The sequence below is a fragment of the Platichthys flesus genome, chromosome 18, assembly GCF_949316205.1.
Source record: "Platichthys flesus chromosome 18, fPlaFle2.1, whole genome shotgun sequence".
Classification (NCBI taxonomy): domain Eukaryota; kingdom Metazoa; phylum Chordata; class Actinopteri; order Pleuronectiformes; family Pleuronectidae; genus Platichthys; species Platichthys flesus.
The window spans coordinates 16870034-16897535 of record NC_084962.1 but is presented as its reverse complement, the minus strand read 5'-3'; the positions used below and the strand labels follow the sequence as shown (position 1 = coordinate 16897535).

The window sequence follows — 27502 nt, the reverse complement described above, 5'->3', positions numbered from 1 at the left end:
CATTTCCTGGCATCCTGGTGCTTCTCTAGTTTCATCATCTTTAAGCTCGCTGTAACCCAGGTGAGCACATTCCAACATTCCCCCGCAGTGAAATCCCACTCGCTGGAGGGACGACTGAATGGGTTCTGCTCCCGACGCTTTCCCGTGTTCAACAGTGGAACATAGGAATGAGGTGCAACACGTCGTGGAACACAGACACTGGAAGATACTTTTAGGAATACATGCAAAACTGATCACTGTCGCGTCATCCTCTTCTGCATTGTGTGTTTGGTGCTAATTGGCAAACAGTGGCTGCCCTTCTGCTTATTGGCAATTTCATCGAGAGCATGTTAGCATTAAGCTCAAAGTATCACTGTTGTGACTGCATGTAAAGATGTAAGACGCGTTTCCACTTCCATCCATTTCCCAGAAGTGAAGCTTAACTATAACGGTTTTAGTTTGGCCCACCCACTAACATAGGAGGAGGCCGGTAATATGACCTATACTGCAGCCGGCCACCAGATGGCGATCCGTACGCTTTGGCTTTAATTTTCGGAGAGCAGTCATGTTGACCATCAGCCAGTGTCGTCTTAAAGAAAGACAGAAAATGATATCATCCCTATTTTCATATAGTACAAATTTAAATTATAAAGTATATAATTCACAAAAGAAAATAGGAATAATCTGCAGCTCTTGTTGCACAGAAATAAACTTTTACATTGAGGATTTAATCTGTAATACCAACAGGACAAGGGTCGTGAACAGGATTCTTCAGGGTTACTAATACGGGTGGCGGTCAGTAATTCTCTCACTTCCCCACAATGCAGTGTCTGTGTGCATTCATAGCTGTCCTGTCTGTTATGGAAATGGAGGGTGTGCAACGCTGGGAGGCAGGGGGACTAAGAATAAACAAAACAGCCCAATGAATGCTGAACAGGACGTGTTTGTGTGTGTTTGTGTTGGTGCCGCAGAGTGGGGCTTCCAGTCCAGCCGTATCCCAATTTAGGAGAGGATGCTGGGGCAGAGACCCCATGAAATCGCTTTGTGTGGTGGGAACATACAAGCTGCTTCCTCTTTAGAGAGTGCAATTTGCCGGAAAACCTCCTCACAAAGCATTACATAATCAGGTCCTCCCAAATTTAACCCTTGGCCAATTTGACCGTTTTACAGGAGGCTTTCTCTCAAGAGGCCTCAGAGCCCCGGACCCAGGGTGTGTTACAGGATGTTTACGTTAAGAGTAGAGTCACAGATGAGATTCAAGATGGGGATGAGGGTGCAGGGGACACAGTGGGTATTGTACAGACACATGCAGGGATTTAGGAAAACTCCAATTCAGATTTTCTCTGAAACTATCCGCACTGTGTGAGCCCTGCTGATTACCTGTAGAGCGGTGGACACAGAACAATATCGAACATCCTCCTGAGCGTTGTAAGAGCTAAGGAGGGCCTGGTAGGTCTGAGGGCACTGCTGGGGGTCAGAGGCACCCCTCCTCCCGTAGAAAGCTGATTGGACGGTGATGGTGGTGCGTGGCGGGCAGCGAACGGATAGGAGGTCCCCTTCACAGGCCTGCTCAGTGTAGTTCCTCAACACTTTGGACAGGTAACCTGTAAGACAGCAAGATGCCAATGCAGCTTTTAGCTGAGACACTGAGACTAATGCATAAAAACCTTCTCAAAATAAGTTGCAACCCTTTAGCGTTCTGTACAAAACCTAAAGTTACTGCCCTGCAGTCGAATGCCTCCGCCAACGAGTGCAGTTTCCATCCCTGCAGGTTTTCTTGACATACTTCAGTCACAATACCATGAGGTCACCATGACCTCTAACCTGTGACCAGTGAAACCTAACCCTTATTCTTTGAGTCCAAGTGACAACTACTCAAATGGTTTAAGAGATTCCCTTGAGAAAGACTAGATATCAAAATCAAAAGGACAAACATATTTTTCTGAGGCCATCATGACCTTGACCTTTCAACATTCAAATTGAACCAGTTAGTCTACGAGTCAAACTGAACATTTTTACCAGATTTGAAGGAGTTCCTTTGAGGCTTTCTTGAGTTATGGCATCACCGTACGTTCTTCACCACTTTATCCCTCATTTATCAAACCTGTTCTCCTTCCCCTGACCCCTGTGTTCCTCAAAGTTGTGTTTCCACGGTCAAATGAAAGTGCTGCATTCAAGCACTCCTTGGCAGACAACTACTCACATCTTAAGGACGGCCCCAGGCCTAGAATACCACAAAGGCAGAGAAAGGGAGTCAAGCTTCAGCTTATTTAGCTGCCAGCATCAGCCCTGCAGTCATGGCTCTGGAACATGTTCTTATTTTTTATATTAAATAATATCTGCCAAGGATGATATCTTCAAAGCCTGACATTATTACAGTTTCTAGACAAGGATCGGAGTTTATAGATACCGACCTAATGACCTTTCCCACAGATTTACAACAGAATTCGGATTCAACTCCTGCTCTGCTACAGGGAAATATGATGGTCTGCATATTCACACACCAAAGAGTAATATCGCTCCGGCAGCGGGATCGATTGTCAGTGTCAATCTTGAAGCCTTTACTGTCACGTGATGAAGCTTCCCAGTAACCGTGCGTACTCCACACCACACAGACCAGCTGCTATCAAAGACCATGAATAGGAACTCTGTACAAACCATTTCACGGAACAAGGTTCATTTAACCTCAGGGGCTGCTCGAAATATAAATAAAAAGCTCTCATTCTTTTAGAAAACACTGACGTCTCTCAGCCAAGTCTGCTTCTTTGAGAGCTGCCGGTCGGCCTGTCAGTCACTCAGGAGAGCTGGACCCATCACAAAGCCACCATTAACATTCCAGAGAGTGAGAAGGGAGACGCAGAGAAAGGAGCGAGCTGATCCCCTGACCACTGTCATAGAAAGGCTCCCTGGAATTATCTGGTCCATTTGCAGAAGAAGAGAAACAAACGCACAAATTGTACCATCTCCCATTCTGAAGCCTTTTTTTTAATTGTTAAATTAAATAAATAAAGTATCTCTTTGTTTCTACTCGAATTAAACTAATACTGGGAGTGTTTTTATCAAATCATGTGATATGTTGACAATCTCCTTTTCACCCGGCTACAGACAACCTGCAACCCAAGCCTGAGCCTCCTGGGTAAGTGCTCGGCAAACACATTTACAGAAAGTCAACACACTCCTGCTCACACACGCACGCCCGCTCACAAAGTGGACACACTGTGATTCAATTGACTTTATTTGGCTTGTGTTTGTCGGGGGGAAGAGGAAATTACACAGAAACAGTGTTTTTCTAACTCACACATAAGCACACTTACACACAAAACACACACATTGTGCCGTTATCACCATGGCCACAGTTCTAAGAGGAAGGGACACAGGAGACATTCTCGGTTTTTCAAAAGGTCGGCCGCTCTCTAAATAAAGGACTGTTGGTAAAACGCTATTGATTCCACCTGTGGCTGCGGGGGCTTGTAAAATAAAGGGCAGGTGCACATGAAATCCTATTTTAAATTTATTCAGGGATTATTTGGATGCCACGAACCAGATTATCAGGAATGTGAACTGGAAGATAAACACAGCAGCTGTCTTCATGTCACTGCCTGGATTTATATTATGACAACCTACAATATGTGTCTTTACATTTGTAAACATTGGAACTAGAACAGAATCAAATTTCCCAAAGAATTTAAATCAATAAGTTGTGGGCGTGTAGATGTTTGGATTTATTTACAACTTGATGTGTGCTTGATTCAATTTAAAACAAAACAAAAAATGTTTTGTCTGACACAGAATCCAAATCTGACACTTGATAGCGACGATATTACAATTTGAATTTGAACTCTAACCAGGTTCTCCCCCTCCACAGTCACAGGTCTGTTTTGCCTTCCACATTCCACACAGGGTGAGGAGGGGGGGTGGGGGGGGGGGGGGGGGGACGTTGCATTCCCCCTGGCAGCGAGACCACACACAAACACGCATGCATTTAAAAAAAAACAAAAAACATCAACACAAACAACGTGGTGCGAACAACCCCCGGAGCTGCAGGGTGTGTGTGGCGTTACTGAAACAGTCTCACACTGTCGGGGCTGGTTCCTGGCGAAGCGCCCAGTGCCCTGAGATTCGGTGCAGCCCTGCCATGGCAGCGGCCGGGGTTACGAGGGAGGCGAAACAGAGAGGGGCTGAGGATAGAGGAGTGAGGGGGGGGGGTTTCTTCAGAGGAGGGATCCTTGAGCAACCATCTGAGCGCCACCAGCACTCGGAAACGCCTTCCTCCGCCCCACAGAGCCGGACTGTGGGTAAAACGCAAAACAGATTATCTCACTCGAACCCCTCAGGTGCTCTCGAAAAGAATCCATTTCGCCACTGCACCCTCCTCCCACTCGCTCCTCTCTCCCTCGCCTCCTCAGGATCGTCCCCATTGTTCCCACCACACTACCTGTTGACTGAAGTCTCCTTTCAAGGCCAACAAATCAGGCGGGGTTAGGGCACCTGTGTAAACCGCCCAGCCAATGACAGGTGTCCCTCAGAGGCAGAAGGCCGAAACAATGGCGGAGGAACACCCAGGCGTCTCTCCTCCTCCCCCGGCTCTTTTCATGTGGGCCCTGGCTCTTCTCCCTTCACCGGCTCTCTGCCCTTTCCCTTGACAAAGGCACCGCGCTATTATGTCTGCCGGCTTGTTTATTTGGCCATTAAAAGACAGGAGGCTGCGGTCGCCGTGCAGCTCGTGTACAAACAGGTCGAACCTCAGTCACGAGCTGGATTGAAAGGCCTGCATTCAACCTCTGTGTTTTCTTTTGAGCTAAGGAAGCAGGCGGGTGCAGCGCTTCATCCCTTCATCCGGAAAATCAAGATGTGAAATTGTCACATGATGAGATTTATCCAAAAATGTTTCGGCCGCAATCCCAATTTCCCAGCCATTCACAGGCCCCTGTGATGATTAGCTCCTCGTCTGTGGTCATGTGACGACCCTGAGGTCTGACCCGGCGGTGGAGCGGGTCGGGAGATTAGCGATGGGCCGCTGTGTTGTGTCAACACGACGCAGAGAGAAGCCGGCTGGAGAAGGATTTCCTCCCTGGGCGCCGCTGGCCAGTCACAACCTGGTGCAGGTCACATACCAGTGCTGAGTCTGGTTAAATACACTCAGAGATAGTCGTGATTTAAAAACAGAGGAAAAGGCGTTTGTGTGTGTGTGTGGGGGGGGGGCCGTCTCTCCTTTCAGGTCAGCCCGGGAGGAAGCTCGTACTCATTCCGCTCACGGTCCCTGAAGCCGAGGTGTTCAGTGTCTGCTCAGAAGGAGAATGACATGAGCACAGGGAGGTGACGGGAGCGTCGGCGGTTTGATTCCAGAGGCAGTTCAGGTGGAAACCCGGTCTGTTGTTGATGCTCAGGGCTTTCGCTTGTTTATTTGTAAGATGCCTCCTCCTCCGATTGGTCAGAGTGAACAATGCACCTCAGCGTGAAGTATTATAGGCTTCATGCTGATTATTATTCAGCTGCTTACGCCTCTAAACTCCTTTTTGCGCTGCATGTGGAGTAACGCTTGTCAAGCCTCTGGCGTCGGGGAAGAATGTGTAACATTGTTGAATATGGGTGGATTATATAGCTTAGCTTAATGCCATAAAGTGCACGTTTATGCTTTAGTTTAGAGATGATAAATGTGCTGTATAAACTGCAATCAATCTCTAGCCTGTAATAAAGAATACGCTTCAAAAATGCGTTCTGCAGAATGAGGTTCTTGAAAGCTGCGAAATCAAAGGCTGTGCTGTGTTTCATCTCGGTACATTAGGTATTTAAACATTTACAGCTTCGTGAGTTTATCGGTGTTATTTTAAGCTAATTATAGCCATCAAAACATCAAATCTTCAGAGAAGCAGAGCTGCTGGTGGAAGGAATTCCCCATTAAGTGGTGATTACTGGGGAGAGTGGAGGTTTCCCCTCAAAAAGGCAACTGGCAGAGCTCGGGAGGAGGCGAGGGAGGGGGGGGGAGGAGTGAGTGATGGAGAAGGAAGGTGGGAGATGAAGACCTAGTGAAACCTGGAGAATATTCAAGTGTTGAATACAAATCTGAAAAGACGTCGGGGTGGCGGCAGACGAGAGGGAAACCCTTGTGATACAGGTCGGGAGAAAAAAAGCTGCCGAGGAGAAGAAGAGAGATATTTTGAAAAAGCGCAGGCCACCGCTCACAGGATGTGGCAGCCGAGGTCAGAGTGTGGCGGCTTTTAGCCACGCTGTAATTACTCTCCCTCCGCAAACCACGGAGGCGGCACAAGGACCCCGGAGCGCGGCATGCCATATAGATAAAACCACCACCGGCTCTAAATCACATGTGGTCAAAACGACTGACTGTATGATACGTGAGCTGATTGGGACCGAACGATGAGGTGAGCCAGCGTTTGAATGAGACCTCAAACATGAGAAGAAGAAGAAAAGGAGCAAAAGTTCACATGGATCCCACAAAGGACACGCTCCCGCACAAAGGACGTCAGGTCAGAGGAAAGCTACGAGCTGCCGCTGCTGTAAATGTGCCAAGTACTGTACTCACGGTGAAAACCATTAACAGTTAGGAGCTTAAACAAAAAAGAAAAACGCATTCCTACAATACGCAGCATTCCTCCGCTCACAATACGTTGGGCTTGCTGCTATAGTCACGTTTTGGATTAGCCTACTTTCTGGCTAATCGTGCTACGGAGCAGAAAAAGAGCACAGAGATATTTTTGTTGAAGCAGTTAAATTTGACACAAGCCCCGAGAGGGATTAACTTTTGAATTACTATGATTTAGTGCATGAATCAATAGAAACATGCAAATATTCGTTGTATTGTTATCTATAGATTTGAGGATATTAGCTAAGGTGGATTAAAAATGTCTTAATAGTGCCTAAAGCCCTTTACCTTAATTATTCTGAAGGTAGCCTTCATGATGGGGTCTGATTTTCAGTTATGATTAAACTCTTAAAAATATAATTATGAATATGTAGGTATTATTTTCTTCATCATTTTCCCTGACTTATGTTATGAAGGTGTTTAATATAATTTATTTTTAAATCGAGTTTTGAGAGGTAAATGTATAATAAATAAATATTTTATTTATAAATATGAATAAACTGGTCAAGATACCAAACCATTGCTTTCATATTTTTGGAGTCGCTGGTTGAGTGGTGGCAAAATGTGTGTGAGAAGCCGGCACGTGATCACGGCTACTGAACCGTGTGAGTTCCGTGAATACTTAGTGAACATGTTAACAGACACATACTGTACACGCACAGTGACTCGGGTGGGGGGGGGTGGGTGTCAGCTGAGGGGGCTTACTCCCATGAGGTTGCTCCCCTGGATTTAACCCCAACATCGATTTTGACTTCACACTAAAAACCCCCAGAGGACCAGGCCTGAAAAAGAACAGGACTTTCTAATCCCTTTTCTTCATGGCATCCGCCCTCTTCCCTGCAGGAGATCCACCCAGCATGTGCTTCACACCCGGCTATCAGACTTCACTGACGGCTGATCAAACAACAGCTAATGAAATCTGTGAGAGCGTGGAGGAAAGACCTGAGGAGAGGAGAAAACCGCCCTGAGAGAGAAGACTAGAGTAAAAAAGAAACTCTAACATCCACTGACATCTGTCCTTTGACATCTGCAGCGGGAGTGGACACAATCTGCGTTCACTCCCGGGTCAAGTGTGATATCTTGAGAGTGCCCTGAGGGAATCCCTTCAAATTTTGGTACAAACATTCATTTGGACTCTTCAAGGGTGACCTTAATAGAATCTGGTGGTCAAAGGTCATAGGTCACGGTGGCCTCTTGAACGATATCTCAAGACTCCTTGAGGGAACTTCTTCAGCTTTCGACCCATTGTCCCTTGACCTAAGACTTTCAGATAAAGGCATAGAACCACAGAGCGGTTTTTCTAGTTGTCAATCTATAAAAATAAAAACACTTTAACCTGATCACTTCGGTGTTAAACAGGTATAATGATCAGAACAGGAGAGAATGCTGGGGCTCTGCTCAAAACAATATTGAGATTGCTAACATCACGGTGTCCATCAACATCCTCAGGTCATGGTCCTGTTGATTTGAATGGCAGAGCTTCTGACCCCCCCCCCGAGCCTGTAGCAGCTGAAGCCATTAAAGCCGGAGACACAAACACAAACACTCTGCTCGCCCCGGTCCTCTCCTCCACAGCGAGATGGTTTATCTTTCCAACACCTCCACACTCACACATGGCTCCACGCTGGCACGCAGCCACAGCATGAACTCCAGCCACATGAACAACAAACCTCCACACTCTGCAGCCCAGCCCCCGAAGCTCTCCTGAACAAAGCTCATTTATGTGTTCACACCATGACGTACGTGTCTGAGTGCAGCAGTCGGCCCGGGCTTTTAAAATGCTCTCTCTGTGTGTGTGTGTGTGTGTGTGTGTGTATGTGGAGGAAATCAGAGGAGGTGACGAGGGTTTGATGTCAGAACATTTGCGAGGGTAGAACCATTATGAACCAACACATTAGAGATAAAAGAAAAGAAAGGCCGACATGCAGAATCAATAAAGCTAATGTGATGGATATGAACTCATAGTGGAGAGCCTGGATGTGGGCGGAGCTGATTGAATGAGATCAGGATGTTTGATGCGTCCAATAACAAACCAGACAAGACGAGGGGATTAAATAGAAAAGAGCTGCAGCGATGTCACATGCTCAGTCAGACACACATCAGGCGGGATGAGGAATTCATGCTACAGAGGAGAACATGAACACAACAGTTTGTCTTTATGACCACACTACACCAAAGGGGGGGGGGGGGTCTGCACCAACTAAAACAGCCTCAAACCACAAGAGAAGCTGAGAGTTGAAGGATAAACTCTGTCATGTTAGCAGCAAGTCGGGAGTTTTATATTTCAGCTTATCCTTATTGGATAACAGCGACAATGAGAGAGACGTCCACCTGTGGCTCTGTTGTCTAAGCTCATCCTGAGGGTGGGGTGGGGGGGGGGGGGGGGACTTGGAAGAAAACATCTGTTGGCTTGGAGACGGCCTTGTGGTTGGACAGTGGCCACTGAGTCTCCCTGAAAAACCAAACACTGGTCTTACCCGAGCCACCTCCCTGTGACCTCTGCTTGCACGTGCCTGTCCCTGCGACCTCTGGGGGTCAAAGGGCACTAAGGGCGAAGACGCTTTTACTCCGAGTCTGTGAGCGTGTGCATTGTGCGCCCTCAGGAACCCACGCAGAGAAAGTGTGCGACCGAATGAAAGACACACGGACACGGAGAGAAAGAGGCAGAGAGGAGGAGAGATCTATCATTTTAATGGTCACTTTTATGGCCTGGGAGAGTTGGGAGGAAGCCAGAGCGGCCCATCGCTAACCACAGAGCGGCAGACACCAGACAGATGCATCAGTGTGTGCGAGGGTTAATGTGACAAAGTGAACGACAGATGGATCCTTCAGCAGAGTGGAGTGGACTGATTGCTGGGTGTGGCAGTGGGAGCCTGAGGGCTGGAGAGGCGTGATTTCAAAAGGAGGTCGTCAGGGGAATGATTTCCTTTCTCCAGTTTTCTCTGAATGTCCATGAACTGGTCATAAGTTATAAACGTCTGAGGAGTCAGACTGAGCAGAAGAGAGGACGCACATGGAGGAAGCTGCCGTCTGAGTCTGAAATCTCCTGGGGAAAATTCAATCTTAGATACCTAGAAGTGAAGGACACCATGAAGGCTGAGCACATCGGATAAGTAATAGTGAGAAAAGTACGGTGGCCCTGAGAGTTCAACGCGTTAAGGAAACATCTTCATCAGTTTGACTAACTGTGACCTGAAAATCCACACAACACAAGCAAACACACGAATGCGCTGCAAATACACACAATGCAAGCAAATAGAAAAATGTGCGGCAAATACACACGACTCAACCAAATAGACAAACACACAACGTGGTTGTATTTTCTACTTTTACCTTTGAACTAAATTTATTTTGGACAAAACTAGATGTTCAAAGACATCCCCTCAAAATATTTTTGATTTTATGAGACATTATAAAGTCCGAAAGATTAATGAGTTACTTGAGAGAACAATGAATGTATAAACGGGTTTTGGCAGAGTGTAAACTTGATAGCCAAGTGATTAACTTCTCTTCTGTGAGTTTTTACGTCTAAGTTTTCGGACCTTTGAGTTATTCTCTCGTTACTCGTCGTCAGGAAGTTAAACACCAACTCAAAACGCTGCATCCAAGTCATCCAGCTACACATCGTCTCCGCAAAAAACAAAATTAACTCAACGCAAAACAACCAAAAATAACACTGTGGCTGCTTCCTGTCCAAAAGTCTCCCACCCTCTATTTCTGCACTGCTCCAGTTTGGTCTCAAGTCTACATACAACCTCCAAACTTAGTTCTAAAGTAATAACAGCAAGAGATTGCAGCAGCCGACGAAGGTGCGAGCGTGCACTGAGGTATTTCCTTCTGCTGGGAGTGGGTGGGCACTGAAAGGCTGAGCTTTTTGGGGGGAATTAACAAGCTTATCTGGAGGGCAGCTCTGTGAAAACAAGCAATAGAACAACTCCTGAGGAGCCGAGGGAGTGAAAAGCCATCTGCAGCATGTCCAATGGGACTTAGCGGGCAGATCCTCTTCCATTTACAACAAACCCAGAGAGATCTGCAGGAATGACCCGGCTCAATGTGGAAGCTTAGCTCGGCGCTGCAGTCATTCACAGAGACGTTTGTTTTTATGCAGCTACCGAGTCACTGGGGTCTGCTCGGGAAAAAGGTTTTATTTCATAATGAATGTACGAGCCAGGATTTGGGAAAAGAAGTCAGCTGCTACACACACACACACATGTTCACTAGATTAATAACTACTATTCATTTCATTTGTCCTCACGACACCTGGGGGGTTCTACTGGTTCGGGGAAACGTGACAGACTTGTTGCACCGAAAAAAATCCAAACAGAGAAGAAAAACAAAATTCCAGAGCAGAGGAGAAATGTCAGAACAGAAAAAGAGCTGGAGGAGAAGAGCTGAAGAGCTGAAGCTGATGAAATGGAAGAACAAGCCGGGTTTTGAGCGAGAGCATTACACAATCTGAAGATGACATCAACAAGTCCTCAAAGTGAACGAACACACACTTGAATAAAGAGAAGAAGACAACTCTTTTTTTGACTGATACATCGGTCGATACATTAAAAGAGACATGACGATGATTTCTACAATGTCAAAGAAACGTCACTGACGGTTGATATTTGACTGTTTAACCATAAACTGCAATCTAATTAAAACAATTAATAAATGTGTGGATATAAACACGAATCTTTAATGCATTGATTATTCTGTAACATAAATCCAGATGTGCTGAAGTTAAATATCTATGAATCAGTCGGCCTCTATTTGCACTGCCTATCAGGTACTTTGTTATTCATGACTGTTAACAGGATGTTGGAATGGAGCAGTCCAAATGTTGCAGATAAAAATGATTGTGGCATGTCCATAAAAGATAATAATCTCTCTCTCTCTCTCTCTCCCCCCCCGCTCTCTCTCGCTCCCTCCTCCTCACCTGAGCAGGCCGGAGGGGCCAGTAAGCGACAGATTAGCAGTGCTTTGGGGAGCAGGCTGCTGTAGCGTGCTGTAATGCAGACTGTCAGTCCCTCACAGTTGGGGGGCTACACAATGCCTCCTTGTTCAGACTGGCCCGTCGGCGCCCCACCTCTCTACCTCTCCATCTCTCTCTCTCCATCTCTCTCTCTCTGTCTCTCTTTCCCTCTTTCCTAATCAAACCATAAGAAAAAAGAAAGGCGATTCACGTTCAAAGCGTTTTCCCCTCGACGCCGAAGAAAACATGAGGTGGAGACGGAAGAGAGGATTGAGGGACGCAGACACAATTAGAAGAGAAGAAAAGAGGGAGGCGGACATGCAGACTCCGAAACCAAACATAAATCAGCTCCCAGGAAGAGAAGGAGAAAAGAGAGAGAGAGAGAGGGAGACAGGAGGGAGGAGGAGTGGCATCAAAGCATGGTTCACATTCTTCTAGATGCAAGAGCCGAAAAAGGTCTTTTTTTTTTTCTGCATGTGCATTTGTGTCGTTGTTGCAGAGGGGGGGGGGGGGGGGTGTTTAAACGCATAATTCAATCCTGCATGAGTGGGGTGGACGTGAGGGGATAATTGCCCGTGCACACACACCCATTAGTCTCTTTCTCAACACCACACAGCTTAGTTTGATCCTCACACGCTGGATGGAGCAAGGCGCCGGGTATCGGCCACTTATCAGCCCCCCCCCCCAAAGAAAACACGTCCGTCCCCAGAGAACACAGAGGGAGATTGTGTTTAAAATGACAAATGAAAACGTCTGATTAATTAATTGCCCCTGGCTGTTGCCAAAACAGAAAAGTAAGGATGAGGGAACCGCTCACCGGGGGTGCAGCTGCGTGAAGCAACAGCGGCGTGTCACTGAGGAATCTGATTCGCACATTTTCACCGTGTTTTCTTTGGAGTTTCTTACACCCCCCCCCCCCCCCCCCCCCCCACACGAGAGAGAGGGCAAGTGCAAACACACACCTGCAGTGTCTACACATATACGTCTTTGTAGGTAAATGGGTGAGGAGTTAGGCCCCCCGTCCTCCCTCCCCCAATAACAGTTATTACTATAAAAGCAACCAGCTCAACACTGAAATGGGCGATTTGGGTGGTTTTGAGGGATTCACAGAATTACAGCAGATTAAAAAAAATAATGATTATGGTATTACAGGCTGCCTGGTCGGGCGAGTTTTGTGCCGATTATACGATTTGATGAGGACATCCAGCCCATCTCAGCTGGTAGTTAGAACTCCTCATGCAGCCGACGCTGGCGATTTTAAAACCCGGTCTGGGTTTAATTTGGGAGTTTCACCCCCCATCAGACGCTGTTTGAAAGAGTGACACCTACTCTCACTTCAATTACAGTTATTTCTTCTTTTTTCAACAGCAGCTAGCGTCCTCAGTCAACACAGTGATGAAGCTCCATTACTGCACAGTGCTGAGACACCAGAGGTGGTTGAGTTCATACGACTCCAACAATGGAAACATTTAAACATCGGAGTCTTTAAGCAACGGTCATCCCTCATCATCATCTTCATCATCGTCTCTATATGAACCCACATAGGGAAATCTAAGAGCTCAGGGAATAACTGATAATGAACTTTAAACATGAAGGGATCGATCGATTGAACGAGTGGCTGAAGTGAAAGTTCGGTAGCTTTAGAAACAGTTTTTCTATTTGCAGGTGGTTAGTTAGTTGCAGGGAAACATGAAGGAACAGCAGTGACCAGGGGTTTGTGTAGCCTGACCGATTGAAGTCTGTTTTAGTGGCTCAGCAGCAGCGTGGACATGAGGTGAAGAATGAAGCAGCTGCTGATGCCTTTTAAAACTAAAGTATATTAGTGTGGACGCAGAGGAAGACCCACCATTCCAACAACAGATAATTTACTGCAATAAAAATGTCCTCGATACAGAAACTTCCCTGCGACTCTGGAACATTACTGACATACCTCCGTTTAATTTAGTGTGTAATTGCCCCGACAGCAGCCAAATCATTTAATAAGTATTACCTCAGTCAGGATGTGCAGTCGCCCTGCACATATTTTGGCAACGGGACAAAAGCTGAATTTGATTGGTTACCGTGGCTCATACGCCAGGACTTGACTCAGTTGACACAAAACTCGCCCTCAGGACATTAATCATGCCGACGCTGCTGCCCTCAATGCTTCGTGCTTTTATTCGGGAATTTCCATCGGCGTGTTGTGTTTCCTCGTTAAAAAAAAAACACACACAAGACTCTTGATTTATCTGTAGTTGCGTCTCGATTCACTTTCTAACCCCTCCACAGTGAAGCTATGACTATAAAAGCTCTGTTTATTGCAGCTGTGATGTGGGATAATTAAATTGTTCTCACACCGTGTGTAAATTGTGCGGCGGTGGAAGCGTCGTTTCCTGTTGTAAACACCCGTCTCTCATCGGCAGCGCCGCTGTGCTGCTCCCCGGCGTGATGTCGAGCTCGGCTCAATGCGTGTGTGTGTTTGTTTATGTGCTTATTGTATCCAGGTGGGGAGACTTACACAGCAGGTCACGTCTTTCATCGCTATCATGTTGTGTCAGGCCAGACTTCCACCTTAAATTACACGCACACAAAACACACACTGCGCCCACAACTACACACGGGAGGCACGCACATTCAGCGGTTGATAGTTGCACGTTAACCTTTTCCCTCAGTCGCTCATGTCCCAGAAGTCTTTGGGGTTTATTCAGGCTAAATGTGACCACATTACACGGGAAGCTAAACGGCCGCTTATGACATTTTAAGTGTCAGCAGTAAATTCCCAGCGTACGAAGTGTTGGCTTTCTGTAACGTGAAGCACGGACCTCTGACTCCTCCGAGCTTCAATGACCTTCTGTGGGATTCTGACACAGACTGTATATACAAGATGAACGACATGACTTCTCCATAAAGGTGAAGCCAAAGCAACTCGCTTGTCCCCTGGTGGCGGGTAGAGGTTATAACTCCTGCTGCCTCATCCCTGTTAGTGGATGGGACGTGGACCGTATTGAGAGGTCTGATATTTTGGGTTGATCCTATCACAGTTTTTTCTGGAAAGTTTGGTTTTGATTAGTTAATAGATTCTTTAAAGACTAGATGAAACTTCATGGTTGATCTGAGGCCGACTCTAGATGACAGCTTTCATACCTGAAATATTTTTGGCTTAATTTCCAGACACTTCTATCTTCAACTACATCTTGATTATTGCTGAAGAGCGCAAAAATGATTCAGGGTTCTTAGTTCAAGACCTTATCATTTAACCTCTCTCCAGGTTTTTTACTGAAGGTTTATAAAAAGCAAAGCTGAAAGGGATTTGAGAGGATTTCGATAAGCAGATTTGGGAAAAACATTCAGATTTGATCAAACCTTCTTCAACCTGTCCGCTCTCAGCATTCAGGTGGATTTAAATGATAAAATCAGGAAGGGGTTTTAGTTTGACTGCACTAAGCTCCCTCTCCGACACCCAGGAGGCTCTGGGCTTCCTCAGGCCACCAGCGCTCTCGTAAAAGTCTGGAGAATGTGGAATGAAAGTGAGAAAATGAGCAAAACAAAAAGAATACAAAATATCTCAGGTTGAAAACTGCAGAAGCAACAGAAGCGGCCTCATGCCAGACTCTAGCTGTCGGCCGAGCCGCCTGCCGACACCACGCTAGACAAAACAAGTGGGCGGCAGGATTTGTTTAGACAGCGCTCACCTGGTGCTCACGCAGACAGAGAAACAGTGATCAGGCAAGCCCCAGGGAGGAGTCGAGGCAGGGAGGAGGTGGGGGGGGGGGAGACGGAGAGGTGGTGGTGGTGAGGAAAGAAGCAGGGGAGCTGATGGGTGTGGGAGTGGGGGAAGGGAAGGGGTCCAGAGGAGAGACCATGGGGTCTGGTGCCCTGTACCCTTATCTGGGGGCCACGAGCAAAATCGGAGTGGATTATTATTTGAGGGGCCTCGAGTAGCGCTCAGTGGTCGGTGGAGGGGTTTGTGTGTAGTGTGGGGGGGTGGGCAGATAGAGTTATCCTAATCCAGGACTTTAACATAGGGTAATAGCGCAGGCAGACTTTTGTGTGTCTGTGTGTTTGTGTGTGTTGTCTGCAGTGTTTTTAAGTTCGGAGGGTTTGCCATAGTGAAGCAATCAGCTGATCTGTCCCCACTTCATTTAGTTCTTAATTGTTTCTTTATTGTTTCAGCCCTATAGTAATACTTCTTCCTATAAATCAGTGAAATACAACTCTAGAAAACTACTGTAGCTGTCATTAGCTGGATAATGTTATGATTATTGATTCATCTTTGGGTGAAAATAAATAAAATAAGTAACTTTAAAAAAAGTTATTTTACTTTACTCTTTATTGATAATTTATCTAAATTTCCTCCTCCTCTCTTGAACTGAATCCAATTTCACGACCTATGGAGAAACTGTTGACTTTCTTTCTATCATCCCTGATTGTGGGGACATGTGTTCACGAGGTTCGACAGCGGGGAACAAAGACCGGGATGGATGATACCACCCCCCCCACCCCCCCTAACCACACACTCACAGTTACTATGGGTTGACCTCAGTTGACCCCCCCAGCCCCTCGACAGCCTCACATCCTATTCACTGGGGTTAAATAAGGTTTCGCCCACAGGGTTTTTTTATGACAGAGGAAGAGAATGAACGCCGCCTCGCTCACTGTGGCCCTTTGGCAGCGGCACGGAGTTCGCCTGGCAACAAGTGATAAACACTGCATGCGCTTCTAATTGAGCCTCTTCTGTATAATCGCGAGAAAAAGCTCAGCGAGCGGCAGAAAAGGCTCCGTGTCCATCACGTTAACTATGTTTTAACTAAAATGATTCGATCTCAATATCGTAGCAAAGTTCAGACGAGCAGGAACAACACTTGTGTATCTTAGGAAACACTTAAGGCAAAAATGTGATGTGTAGTCTTAGAGATGCGGTTAGTGTTCAAACCAAGATACCAATTATTATCCTTATCGGCTAGAATGGAACTCAGTAGAGAACATACATCTGCCCAAATCCCACAGTCCCCTTCAAATAGAAATCAAATTAGATGTACTTTCAGGAAGTAGTGAAACACACAACCTCACAATGTTAAAGAAAGTTAACATTCTAAGTTAGCCCCTAAAAACCCTGTATCTGCCACTTAGACTGGAACAAAGTTGAATGGGTTCTTTCTAGGCCGATGTTTCATCCCTCAATAGAAAAGCAGCACATCCCCACAACTGAGAAACTGCTACTATATTTGAAATAAAATAACTACGGATTTATTGAATATCAACTTTTTGTTGGCTCTACTTGGTGTGAGTTTGATGCTGAGGCGCAGGATCGTCCATATTTGAAGTGACAAAGCTCGACATATGTAGTGAAGGATGTTTGGCAGCTGGCTGGGTTTGGTTGGTGCAGCCTGTTCTCCCTCGTCACATCAGTAACACTGTGCACCAGCATGCAGGAGGCGAGAAAAGTGACAAAACAACAACAAAGTGTCAATAACCTTTGAGATAAAGAGTATTAATTAGCTGCCTGCCCCCTCAGTTAGCCTGGGGGCGGCTAAGTGTTGCGGCGCTCACTCCACACCTCTAATTAGCCGTTCAGGCAGCTGTATAATAGCAGATGATAACAGGGAGGGAGACAGAATTAAATTACCCTCCGGCATTGTTTGTTTCCATTTCAGCAGAGAACTGAAAGCTGCTGACGAAATATGAAACTGCCATAACCCCCCCCCCCCAAACAAATGATACAAATGCAAGATGGACACAGATTCACTAAAATTGAAACTTTTACAACTGTAGACATTCAACAATTGTCTCCAGCTGGTGAATGCACCTCAGCGACCGAGGCCTTGACCATCACTAATCAACCATCTGACTCATGAGAGGTCTTACTGACAGAAGTTGGATCCAAACCCACCACTACTGTCACCCTGCAGCACCTGTCAATCAATCCGCTCCTCTCTGTCTCCCGGGAGACTCCAGTCGATGTGAAGACTGAAGGTTTTCTTTGTCCCCTGAGGTTTTCTCGTTTCATTCACAGCGACGCTCGGGCACCAGTTCTCTAAAGCTGCTTTCAGACGTGAGCTGAACTCTAGAGAGACCTCCGAACATTCTCCGGAGGGGTTGTATGTGTGAACTCAAATGTCTGAGAGAGAGAGCCTTGAGACTTCCTCCAGCCAGCCCCATGTGAGAAGGCCACAGAGAGTCCGGAGGATCTGATGTGAGGACACAGCAGGAGATCCTAAGCTGGAGGAGATCATCGCCAGAGAGTGGGCGTGTTGATGTACTGGAAACAAAACCATGTGAACTCAGCAGAGCCATTTATAAGTTACCTCCTGCCTCTGCCTGCTGCACCCCCCCCCCCCCCCTCACATGAAAGCTCTGGAGATCACGAACGCCAGACTCAACTCTGCAGACATTCTCCTGAGGTCATGACTGAAAAAGGCTTCTGAGTACGCTCTGTCCCTGATGAGCAGAGAGAGTTGCATCCTTGGACTAAACATCAAGTGTCCCAACAATAAAACTGATATAAGATCCATATGCAACTGAAGAGCTCCACAAGAAAGTAAGTATATATCGGGGGTCACTGAGAATTACAAAGGAAAAGTTCAGAGCAAAGAAATGTCCAATGAAAACTCGACTTCCAGTCAGGTAGAAAACAATTCCTGCAGAAACCAAACTTCTCCTTCCAACAAGTTATTTTCTGCCTGTGACATAATATTTGCATAATCATGTCTAAGCTGGGGTGTTGGTAAATCTGCTCTGAGCAGCGGAAATCTGGAATCAGATGGTCTTTATCCCTCCGTGCTTAATTAACCATTTGATTAACTCGGTTGTATTATATTTGGCTCAATCAACAACCACATGCACACGCCGGCACGTTACAGGACTGAAACCTTGTTAATGCACCTTCATCTTTAGCAGCTCATTAGGCAGCAGCACGGGCCTCACGCACGGAGGAGGGCACGTTAACACACAGCTGCTCTTTAGCACCTTTTCCCCACAGTGTCGAGGCTGCTCGTTTCCAACCATTAGACCCATTAGAGGCCAATTAACACCGACACAAAGCTCCCTTCCTGTTTTATTGCACAGTAAACACGACCTGCAGGCTGGCCCTGGGCTCAGCAGCTCAGTGGCCTCGACTGCAACACGGAACAACTCATTAGTTTAGTGATATCCTAAATAAAAAAAAGCCTGCAGACTCTGTCACACCAGCTTGCACCTAAACCTCAAGTAACTCGCTGCCACTTCCCCAGCGACTTGTATGTGAAGCACAATAAACTGTTCAAAAGCTGCACGGGAGATCACTGGGTCTTTAGACAACAGCTCACAGGGATGCAGTGACACATTAACCACTTTTATCTCAATTGCATCAGTGGGATATGAGTTGCAGAGCTGCGTTGGGAAACCATTAATCCCCCATTACAGCAGGATTTGGTCTTGGTGCTCCAATGTGGGCGCCCTCCACTACAAGTGTATCAGAATGGGGCCGGGAGATAAGCGCAGGATACGGGTCTTTTCCGCATGTTTAGGATGTGTTCTAGTCGGTTTGTGAGGCGAAACACTTGAGCCGTGCAAGCTGCAGCACGCCACAGGCACGGGCTGTCCTGAGCTGAGGCGACGCAACACTGCAAATCACAGCAAATCCCTGCGCACTGCTCGGGAAACGCGTGCGTAAAAGTCGGATCCAAGCGTGCAAGGAGCGTAACTTTTACGTCCTGGATGAAGTGTGAAGTAAACCCAGAGAAAAAGGTGGAATAAAAGTGCGATTTCAAAGCGCGTTTCACAACTCGTACACAGCTTCTGTCAACACAAACACGAACTAGTGCCAACCTGAGAGGTCCGAGGAGCCCTGGGTGAGGTCGCAGAGCGCGGCGAGGCACGTTATTCCCAACAGGAGCGCACTACTGACGGCTGAGAGAGTCCCATCCGAGAAGAACATCCTTGAAGCCTCAAAGTTCGCGGGTTCCTCTGGAGCATTAGAAAAATCCAGCGGCCGCAGCAGCAGCAGCATCGAGCTTTTTAGGCTGTGCGTCGTCGCGTGCGGGAGATGTGCCTCATCCTCCCACCGCGCTGCCGTGGCACAGGGAACAGCTCCGTGTGTGCCTCATTTCTAACTGCGTTTTGTGTTGTGTGGCGTGTGGAGGAGGCAGCCCACCTGGAGGACCGACCCCTCCTCCCTCCTCCCTTCCTCCCTGTTTGGTCTCAAAAACCCACAGTTCCCCGCCTCACGCACGCAGCAGCTAAATGTCTCCATCAAGAGTTTCTGATGTGGCAGGAAGCTTTTATGTCGAGATGATTGGCTCCGTGCAACATGGATCTTTTTAATATAACTCAATGGATAAAGCAATGTTTTTATCTGAGTTTTATTAGTTTTTGATATTACTAACACAACAATAACAATGACTACTACTACTGCCACTAATGCTGATGCTTATCATAATAATAACACAAATTATTACCATCATTATTACTCTGTGGCATCTTTCAATAGTGCTTCAACAAGAGGACAAACAAATAAATAAACAAGCAACACTTTAAACACTTTAAATCGAAGACACCAAATGGTTTAATATGAAATCTATAATCCAAGATTATTTTATAATATAAAAGATTATTATTTGAGTTTAATTGTTAAAAGTAAGTTTTGAGAGATGATTTAAAAACCTGCTGTGATGTTTCAGGTCTGAGTTGCTCAATTAGGGGGTGATGTCGGAGGGGGGGGGGGGCGACATCAAAGGCCCCTTCACCTTAGGTTCTTCAGTCATGGATTATCAATCAGGGCCAAATATCAGAAGTTCTCAGGCTACAGGCTGATGAGTACTGATGTGTGTAACCCGAACTTTTCATAGGTTAAAATGGTACTTTTGTTATCATTGACGATCACTTTTTGACACATATACTACCAGCTTGTTTGATCACCTAATATCTAGTCATCTAATTAAATATGTAGGACTGTTATCGATGAAGTAATCACGTCATTATTATTATTAATAACAACAATAATAATAACAACAATACTACTACCAATACTACTGCTACTACTAATATTATAAATAATAATGTATTTTATAAGTTTGATTTCATTGTATTTCATATTTTGGGTATGTTTATGATGAACTTGTTACAAAAGAACTTTGAAACACTGTGCACGTGTGACGGATGGAACATTACCGCCATCTTGTGGAACACCTGCAGAATTACAGCTCGGGAGCAATCGCGTTATCAAGCCTGTGTGTCCCGCTCGGCTTCCGTACGAGCTCCCACGTGACAGCAGAAGGTCAGACATGGCCGCCCGCAGCAAAGGACTGGACAGGTTCATCTCTTCTCTGAGGTTGTTGCGGAACCTGCAGCTCAAGAATGAACGTAAGTGAAACCGGAAAGACGTTCATGTACTCGAACACTTCACAGTCTGCGGGCAGGTCGCTTAGATGGCGCAGGACTTAACGCGGGCTAGGCTACACGAGCTAAACCTCATTTCCCAGGCTAATTGTGAGCCGTGCTAACTGCAGCTGAGCTCGTGTGACTGATGTTTACAAAGTGACGTGTTGTTGTTGTTGTGCAGGCTTCGTGTGCACGTCTGCGCGTCTCGGGAGCAGCGAGCCTCCCAAGTTCACTCCTCCACCCAGACCCGTCATCATCGACAAGACTCAGTCTGTGACGTCTCTGCGGAAGTAAGTTGTCCCCCTTGTCTCTGACACTCGTCACATGTCCAGGTTGTCTGATGTGGTGGTTTAACATCTTCTGCCCCCCCCCCCCCCCCCTGCAGGTTCCTGAGCCCCGAGTTCATCCCCCCACGGCAGAGGACCGTGCCCCTGAAGTTCTCCATGGAGAGGAAGGACATGATCCGCAGGAGGAAGGTGCTCAACCTCCCGGAGTTCTACGCAGGTGAGGAACCCCAACCGCTCCAGGTGGAGGGAGACGAGCCGGGTCTGGAGACGCTTCTTCCTCCTCCCCTGGATTCAGTGTCTGCAAATCATTACGTAGACATGTCTCAACTCGGGGGCTTCTCTAAGAAGGACAGGATCTGACCTGGTCCATCAAGGTCACGTCCTGCTAAGGCTACGTAAAACCCAAAACCAAAATGAGACAGTCTGGTCCGAGGAGGCTCCGAAGGAAGCAGCCCCTGAATTGAGACACAGCATATAAATCTTTAATGATGCCATTTTAACATAGGGACGGGCGATGACACAATACAAATAATCATTACAATATAAACTTTATTATCAACAGCAAAAACACATTGATAAGTTGCCTGTAATGTTCTCTGCGTTTAAAACCACATCCTTCACTCAAAGTCTAAAATAGGACTATTTAATATCTGATCAATTCTAACCATGCATGTTATTTTTGATTGTTTTCCAGGGAGTGTCCTGGCGGTGACCATGGCCGACCCGAACGCCAGCGGGAAAACAAACCGCTTTGTTGGGATCTGCATCCAGAGGGGGGGGAAAGGCCTCGGAGCCACGTTCGTCCTGAGGAACATCATCGACAACCAAGGTGAGGCTTTGGAATGCTTTTCAGGAAAGACTGATAGATAACAACATGGGATATGAATATAAATACAATTATTCAATGGAAACTACAGGTGCAGATTAAAGTTAAACTTCACAGAGGAAGAGGAAAGACGAGTTTCTTCACACCTTCTGGTAAAACACCTGTTTGACTCACGTATCTCTGTGTGTGTGGCTCAGGTGTGGAGATCTGCTACGAGCTGTACAGTCCTCGCATCCAGAGCATCGACGTGCTGAAGCTGGAGAAACGTCTGGACGACAACCTGATGTATCTGAGAGATGCGATGCCTGAGTACAGCACCGTGGACCCGAACATGAAGCCCGTGCCCTTCTCCCCGACCGGAGAGGTTACTGTCAACAAGGTGAGACACATGAAGCCCGGGTAAAACCTAAGTCTATAGTAGTGCCATAATATTAATGATGTTATACCTAAAGTGTATAGATGCTAATTAAATAACTTTTGATAAAGCAAGGGGATATGGTTGGGAAATCATATGTCTACAAAAGGCTTTTGTGTTTTCTTTTATACCCGTAGGATGTTGCTGTTTGTAACAGGTGACTGTAAGTCCATGTGAACACAAAGTGTATGTTATACTAGGGAGTCTTTTGTGACAGTTATTACTCTGTGTGGTTTATTATTAGCTCCCATATTGATAATTCAGTTTGTGCAGGTCATTGATAAGGGAGATTGCTATTTTCATTATTGGCCTAGTGCCCATATCCATTAGGTTTGTTATACAGGGCCTAAATATAGTTTAAATAGCTTAAACATAACTAAATCTTATTTCTGGTAACAATCATTATTATTTCAACTACATGACTGCTTTGGTTAAATAAATTCTATGTAAATAATTTACATTGTGTTATGTACTCCACTCACTTCCATTATTAGACATTATTCAGGTGGTATAAAGTGAACTCAGGTAAAAGCCGAGTCTTAACAGGGAATTGACTATAGGGCTACACACAGATCAACTTTTATTAAGGGAACCGGACGGAGATATCTGCGTCCTCACCTTCAGCCCCTGGAGGATCTCTGGAGTTACTGCATGTTGAAAGCAGCTTTATTGAAAGCCAAGCATGTTGCGATGTGTAATAATCGAGTTTCTCTCCATCTGTCCGCTCACCAGCTCAAAGTGAGGATGCGCCCCAAGCCGTGGTCGAAACACTGGGAACGGCCGAATTTCAACATCCAGGGAATCCGCTACGACTTGTGCATGACCCCCCACCAGACGGAGTTCGTGCAGAAGTGGGCGGAGCCCTGGCGGGAGTACGACATGCTGAAGGAGTACGACACCTCCAAACTGGAGGAGCAAATCTTCAAGGAGGTGCAGCAGGAGATGAGCAAGTGAGGACCTGAAAGTCAAAGGTCGTTTGGTTTAACCAATGGGAAGAGACAGTGATGTGAGGGTGGCAGGGATGTGGAACTCTGCTGGACGTTCATCCAGATGTTTGCTACAGCTGCACATCTGTATGAGGAGGAGCCAACATGGAAGCTGGTGTGTTCTGCCTTCTCCATTTTCCTCTTATCCACCAGTCTGCCTGACGATGAGTTCTGTCATCACTGGTATAAGATGTGACATTTGCCATTTAGCAGCTATTAAGTGTTTCCTATAATAAAACATATTCACGAGACTCCAATGTTTGGTGGTTTGTTTTGTTTCTTTTCACTTTGGTCTGCGCTTCGGCGTCTTGCCACTAGATGGCACCGTTTCTCCATAAATGTGGCGACCACCAGCCGTTGCATAACATCCTTTGTTGTGTTGTGTGTTGCAGCGTTTCGAGGGTATTTTCCTGCCATGTTAAATAAACATGTTGTTCCAGCTGAACAAAGGCTGGAGATGCCGGTTCCCCAAAGGAGAAGCAGGTTTTCTGACTTTTCTGGTATAAAAGTAGGAAAACAGGTCCAATCAGGACATGTTCTGGATTTATTCTTTCTTCTAGGGTTTAACTTTATGAAGATTTCCAAATAATCTTCTTTTTTGGAATCAGCCAGAGTACACTGGCACCTCGTTGGGGGGTTGTGGAGGAAAAGAAAAAAGGAGTGAGGACACCCGGTAGTGTTTTGCCGCTGTGGATGGAAAATTGTGGTGTTGAGATGGTATGTTAGAGCGTCAGTTAGCTAGTATAAAAACACTTGGACTCCTGATGTTATGTCTGCTCTCTCTCCCAGTGTGTTTGTGTGTGTGTGTGTGTAAACACGCAGAATGAGTCCCTGCACTCTAATTTCTCCATATTACAGGATGAGATGCAGGGAAAACGGTCTCTAATACGGGAGTAGCAGATGTTTACTGCGCTCATTATGGACCACACAGATTCCCAGTGCGCAGATCCAGTGGAATGAGGAGAGCGATTATTCACGTTGCGTTTAGGGCCGTGAAGAGGATAAGAAGCTTTTAATGTCCAAACACGGCCATTGGCGGGTTATAAAGCGGAGCTAATGGCTCCCCGGTTATTTTTTTTATGCCAAATCTGCACCTGTTGAACATTTGCATCGCAGCGAGAAATCACTACTTGTTGATTTTCCACCTTGTTTAACTCTCTGCCGGGCAAAAGAAAAAAACCCATCTCCATGTGGCTGTTGTGTACCAGTGGGCCGGGAGCCCGTCCTGCACGTGGTCATTACGCTGCCCACTGCACCGGCCGAGGCCCTTTCACCTTTTCATCTCTCACTCTCAGGACTTCTGCTTCGGGATGTCAACACAGATGGTTATCCAACAGCACGCCGGTGAGGCTTTATGAAACGGTGACGCCACTGAAACGGTAAACCAGTTTCACAAACCGCAAGAGCTACTCAGACAGGAGTTACTGCTTCGAGGATACTTCCTGCCTCTGCCTGTGTGTGTGTTAGTGTGTGTGTGTTAAGTACTTCATGGTTGTGATCTCTACTGTATGTGCCTCCCATGCCCTCAGGTTGACTTCTCTGCACCTGGAGTGAAGTTAAAGCCTCTTGGCTGGGAACGGAGATCAAACACCAGCTCCCTCTCTCTCTCTCTCTCTCTCTCTCTCTCTCCCTCTCTCTCTCTCTCTCTCTCTCCCTCCCTCTCTCTCTCTCTCTCTCTCTCTCTCTCTCTCTCTCTCTCTCTCTCTCTCTCTCTCTCTCTCTCTCTCTCTCTCTCCCTCCCTCTCTCTCTCTCTCAGACACACACACACACATACACACATAGAGTCGCAGACAGACTATCACATCAGCCCCTGACAGACCCACACCTCAAACAGTGCCAACTGCAAACGTCTGGGACCCGCCTGTCTGTCAATCCTCAGGTTGAAACCAGATACGCTCCGTTCACGGTTTTCGTGGAACCAGGGTGGGGCATGCAGGTTCGAGGGAGCCCATAATCCCCCCCACACACACACACACACCCACACCCACCACCTCGATAACAACCCACTGTAAAGCATGGTGGGCCGATGATAGTTACAGTGCAACAATACGATGAAGGTCAGCGCAGGAATGCAGGGAGGGACATACTCCTCATCTGTCTTCTTTCCCCTTCGATGGTGCTCCCATGACCTTCATCTCCTTCTCTCTCCTTTCGAGAGGGGATGGAGGGGGGGGGCGGCAGCGGCTTTGAAAAGGATCCAGGTTGATGAATTGGAGAGGATGTGATCCAGGGTGTGCAGCAACTCCCACAGGTTGGGATTTTTAGAGGTAAGTTCTTCCTGGAAGCTCAGCCTCGCTCTCCGTCTCTCTCTCTCTCTCTCTCTCTCCGAGGCTCTAACATCTCTGTCAAGGTGTGATTTCTTACTCTCCTGCCTGCAGGCCTGGGAAAATTAGTTTCACTCTCTGCGTCTGTGTCAAGTAGTGTGAACTGTTTTTGAGCTGTCTGTGTGTGTATGACAAGTGCAACGGGATCCTGGGCCACCCATAGGCCCCAGGTAAATTACACCCTGTCACCTAGTGTACTTGGGTGTGTGTGTTTGTGTGTGTGTGTGTGTGTGCATGTGTGCGTGTGTGTGCGCGTGCTACTCGGGGGCCACCCGTAGTCCTAGGTAAATTACACACTTGAGTTTCACCATATGTTTCCAGTGAAACAACACGACCGTCTGCTCCTCTCCGACTGTCCCATGGGCCGACAGGGACTCCTGCTGCCATCACTCTCTTTGTTACACACACACACACACACACACACACACAACCTGACAGTGCGACAGCTGCTAGGAAACATTACAACGCGAGCAGCTGATGCCTGAAGTTGAGCAGGCAGCGCATCACAGTGGTTTTAATAACGCGGTGCAGCGTGGAGCCGAGTGGGTCTGGCTGTGCTGCCACGGGTCAGGGGTTCATTTCCACTCGGGGCCAGGCATCTTAAAAATGTCCAGATAAACGTGTCCATCACATTGCGTCTGTCCAACAGGAGTTTCAGTTCACACCCAACTGAGCGCGGACTTGTCAGGCTTAGCACGGGGCAGCTTCTAAAACCTTCAAAACAGAACACAGGGAAGAAATGTGACTCGCCATTTAGTGGAATGTAATTGAGACACCTGGTGACCCTTGGTATTTTTTTATCTTTGACCATAAAACCCATGAGAAGACCAAAACTCCAGTGTCTCAGTCCGACTGACAAGTGTTGGTTGTGTAGCCAAAAGAGGACATTTCCTATTGAGCTATTGTGTGTGTGTGTGTGGACAGTTTTTTGACACTAGTGGATTTGGCTCCCACGCCTCGATCCTCAGTTGAATTTCCGCCTTGCACTGCCCTCATGTATCACACCGATATTACACAGACATCACATTCTCCTTCAACCACCGCTGGTGTCTCTGGATGGCGCAGCAGGATGGACTGGACGCGGTGGTAATCCCTTAAAGGACACGATTACTTGCACCATTACTGCTGCGTATTACCCAACGTGGGCCGGGGCCGTAAAACAGAGGAGGCTTTAACAGCTCGGCCCTTGATAAATAGCAGGGGCTGGAGTGGCCCCTTTGGTCATATGATCAGAGAGAGAGAGAGAGAGAGACCACTGTGACCAAGACCCTGTGGTGAAAATAGTTCTTAAACCTTTTGTTTGAAGGTAATCCAGTCAGATGTCAGATAAGATTTTCAATTTTGACAGGGCGGCTTTTACTGTACAAGATATTACAAAAGTGCAAATACGAAGCTGCGGTGGAACAAATCGTGAATCGTTGGAACGAACAGCAAAACCTGTCACAAGGACGATCACTCTGAATCTTTGTGTTGAGACGACACAATGTTTCTATAGAACCCGAACAGCATTCCTTCACTTGAAACTCATCACAGACTTCTGAATTGGAACTTTTCGGCCCTTAATGTTCTCTCTTCAGTCGTGTCCGGGAGGATTCTCTTCTTCTGGGACGTCCCTGTCCACATGCTGGGCGAGATAAGAGCAACCAAGGCTGTTTGATGCATTCTTCACATTTCCTTGATATCACTGTGCCACAGCTAGTGTGTGTGCGTTTGTGTGTATGTGTGCATGTGTGTGTGAGTCAGGACACAACAACGCACATTATTCGTTGTGACGGGTCGTTAGGACA

The 27502-nt window shown here is 46.7% G+C and overlaps 2 protein-coding genes across 2 annotated transcripts in view; one reads left to right on the top strand and one right to left on the bottom strand.

Annotated features, from left to right (window-relative positions):
• LOC133974003 (protein eva-1 homolog C) overlaps positions 1 to 19547 on the bottom strand; it is a gene marked incomplete at its 5' end in the record, with an annotated part of 63559 nt that extends 44012 nt beyond the window's left edge. Inside the window, 2 exon segments of the mRNA XM_062412092.1 lie at positions 1360 to 1583; positions 19326 to 19547. Of these exon segments, the coding sequence (XP_062268076.1) occupies positions 1360 to 1583; positions 19326 to 19506 (405 nt within the window).
• A 1176-nt stretch (positions 19548 to 20723) lies between these two features.
• mrpl19 (mitochondrial ribosomal protein L19) lies at positions 20724 to 23641 on the top strand. Its single transcript, XM_062412037.1, has 6 exons — positions 20724 to 20858; positions 21058 to 21166; positions 21262 to 21380; positions 21858 to 21992; positions 22187 to 22368; positions 23137 to 23641. The coding sequence occupies exons 1-6, from the start codon at positions 20780 to 20782 to the stop codon at positions 23356 to 23358; spliced, it is 846 nt and encodes a 281-aa protein (XP_062268021.1). The 5' UTR covers positions 20724 to 20779; the 3' UTR covers positions 23359 to 23641.
• The last annotated feature ends 3861 nt before the right edge of the window (positions 23642 to 27502 follow it).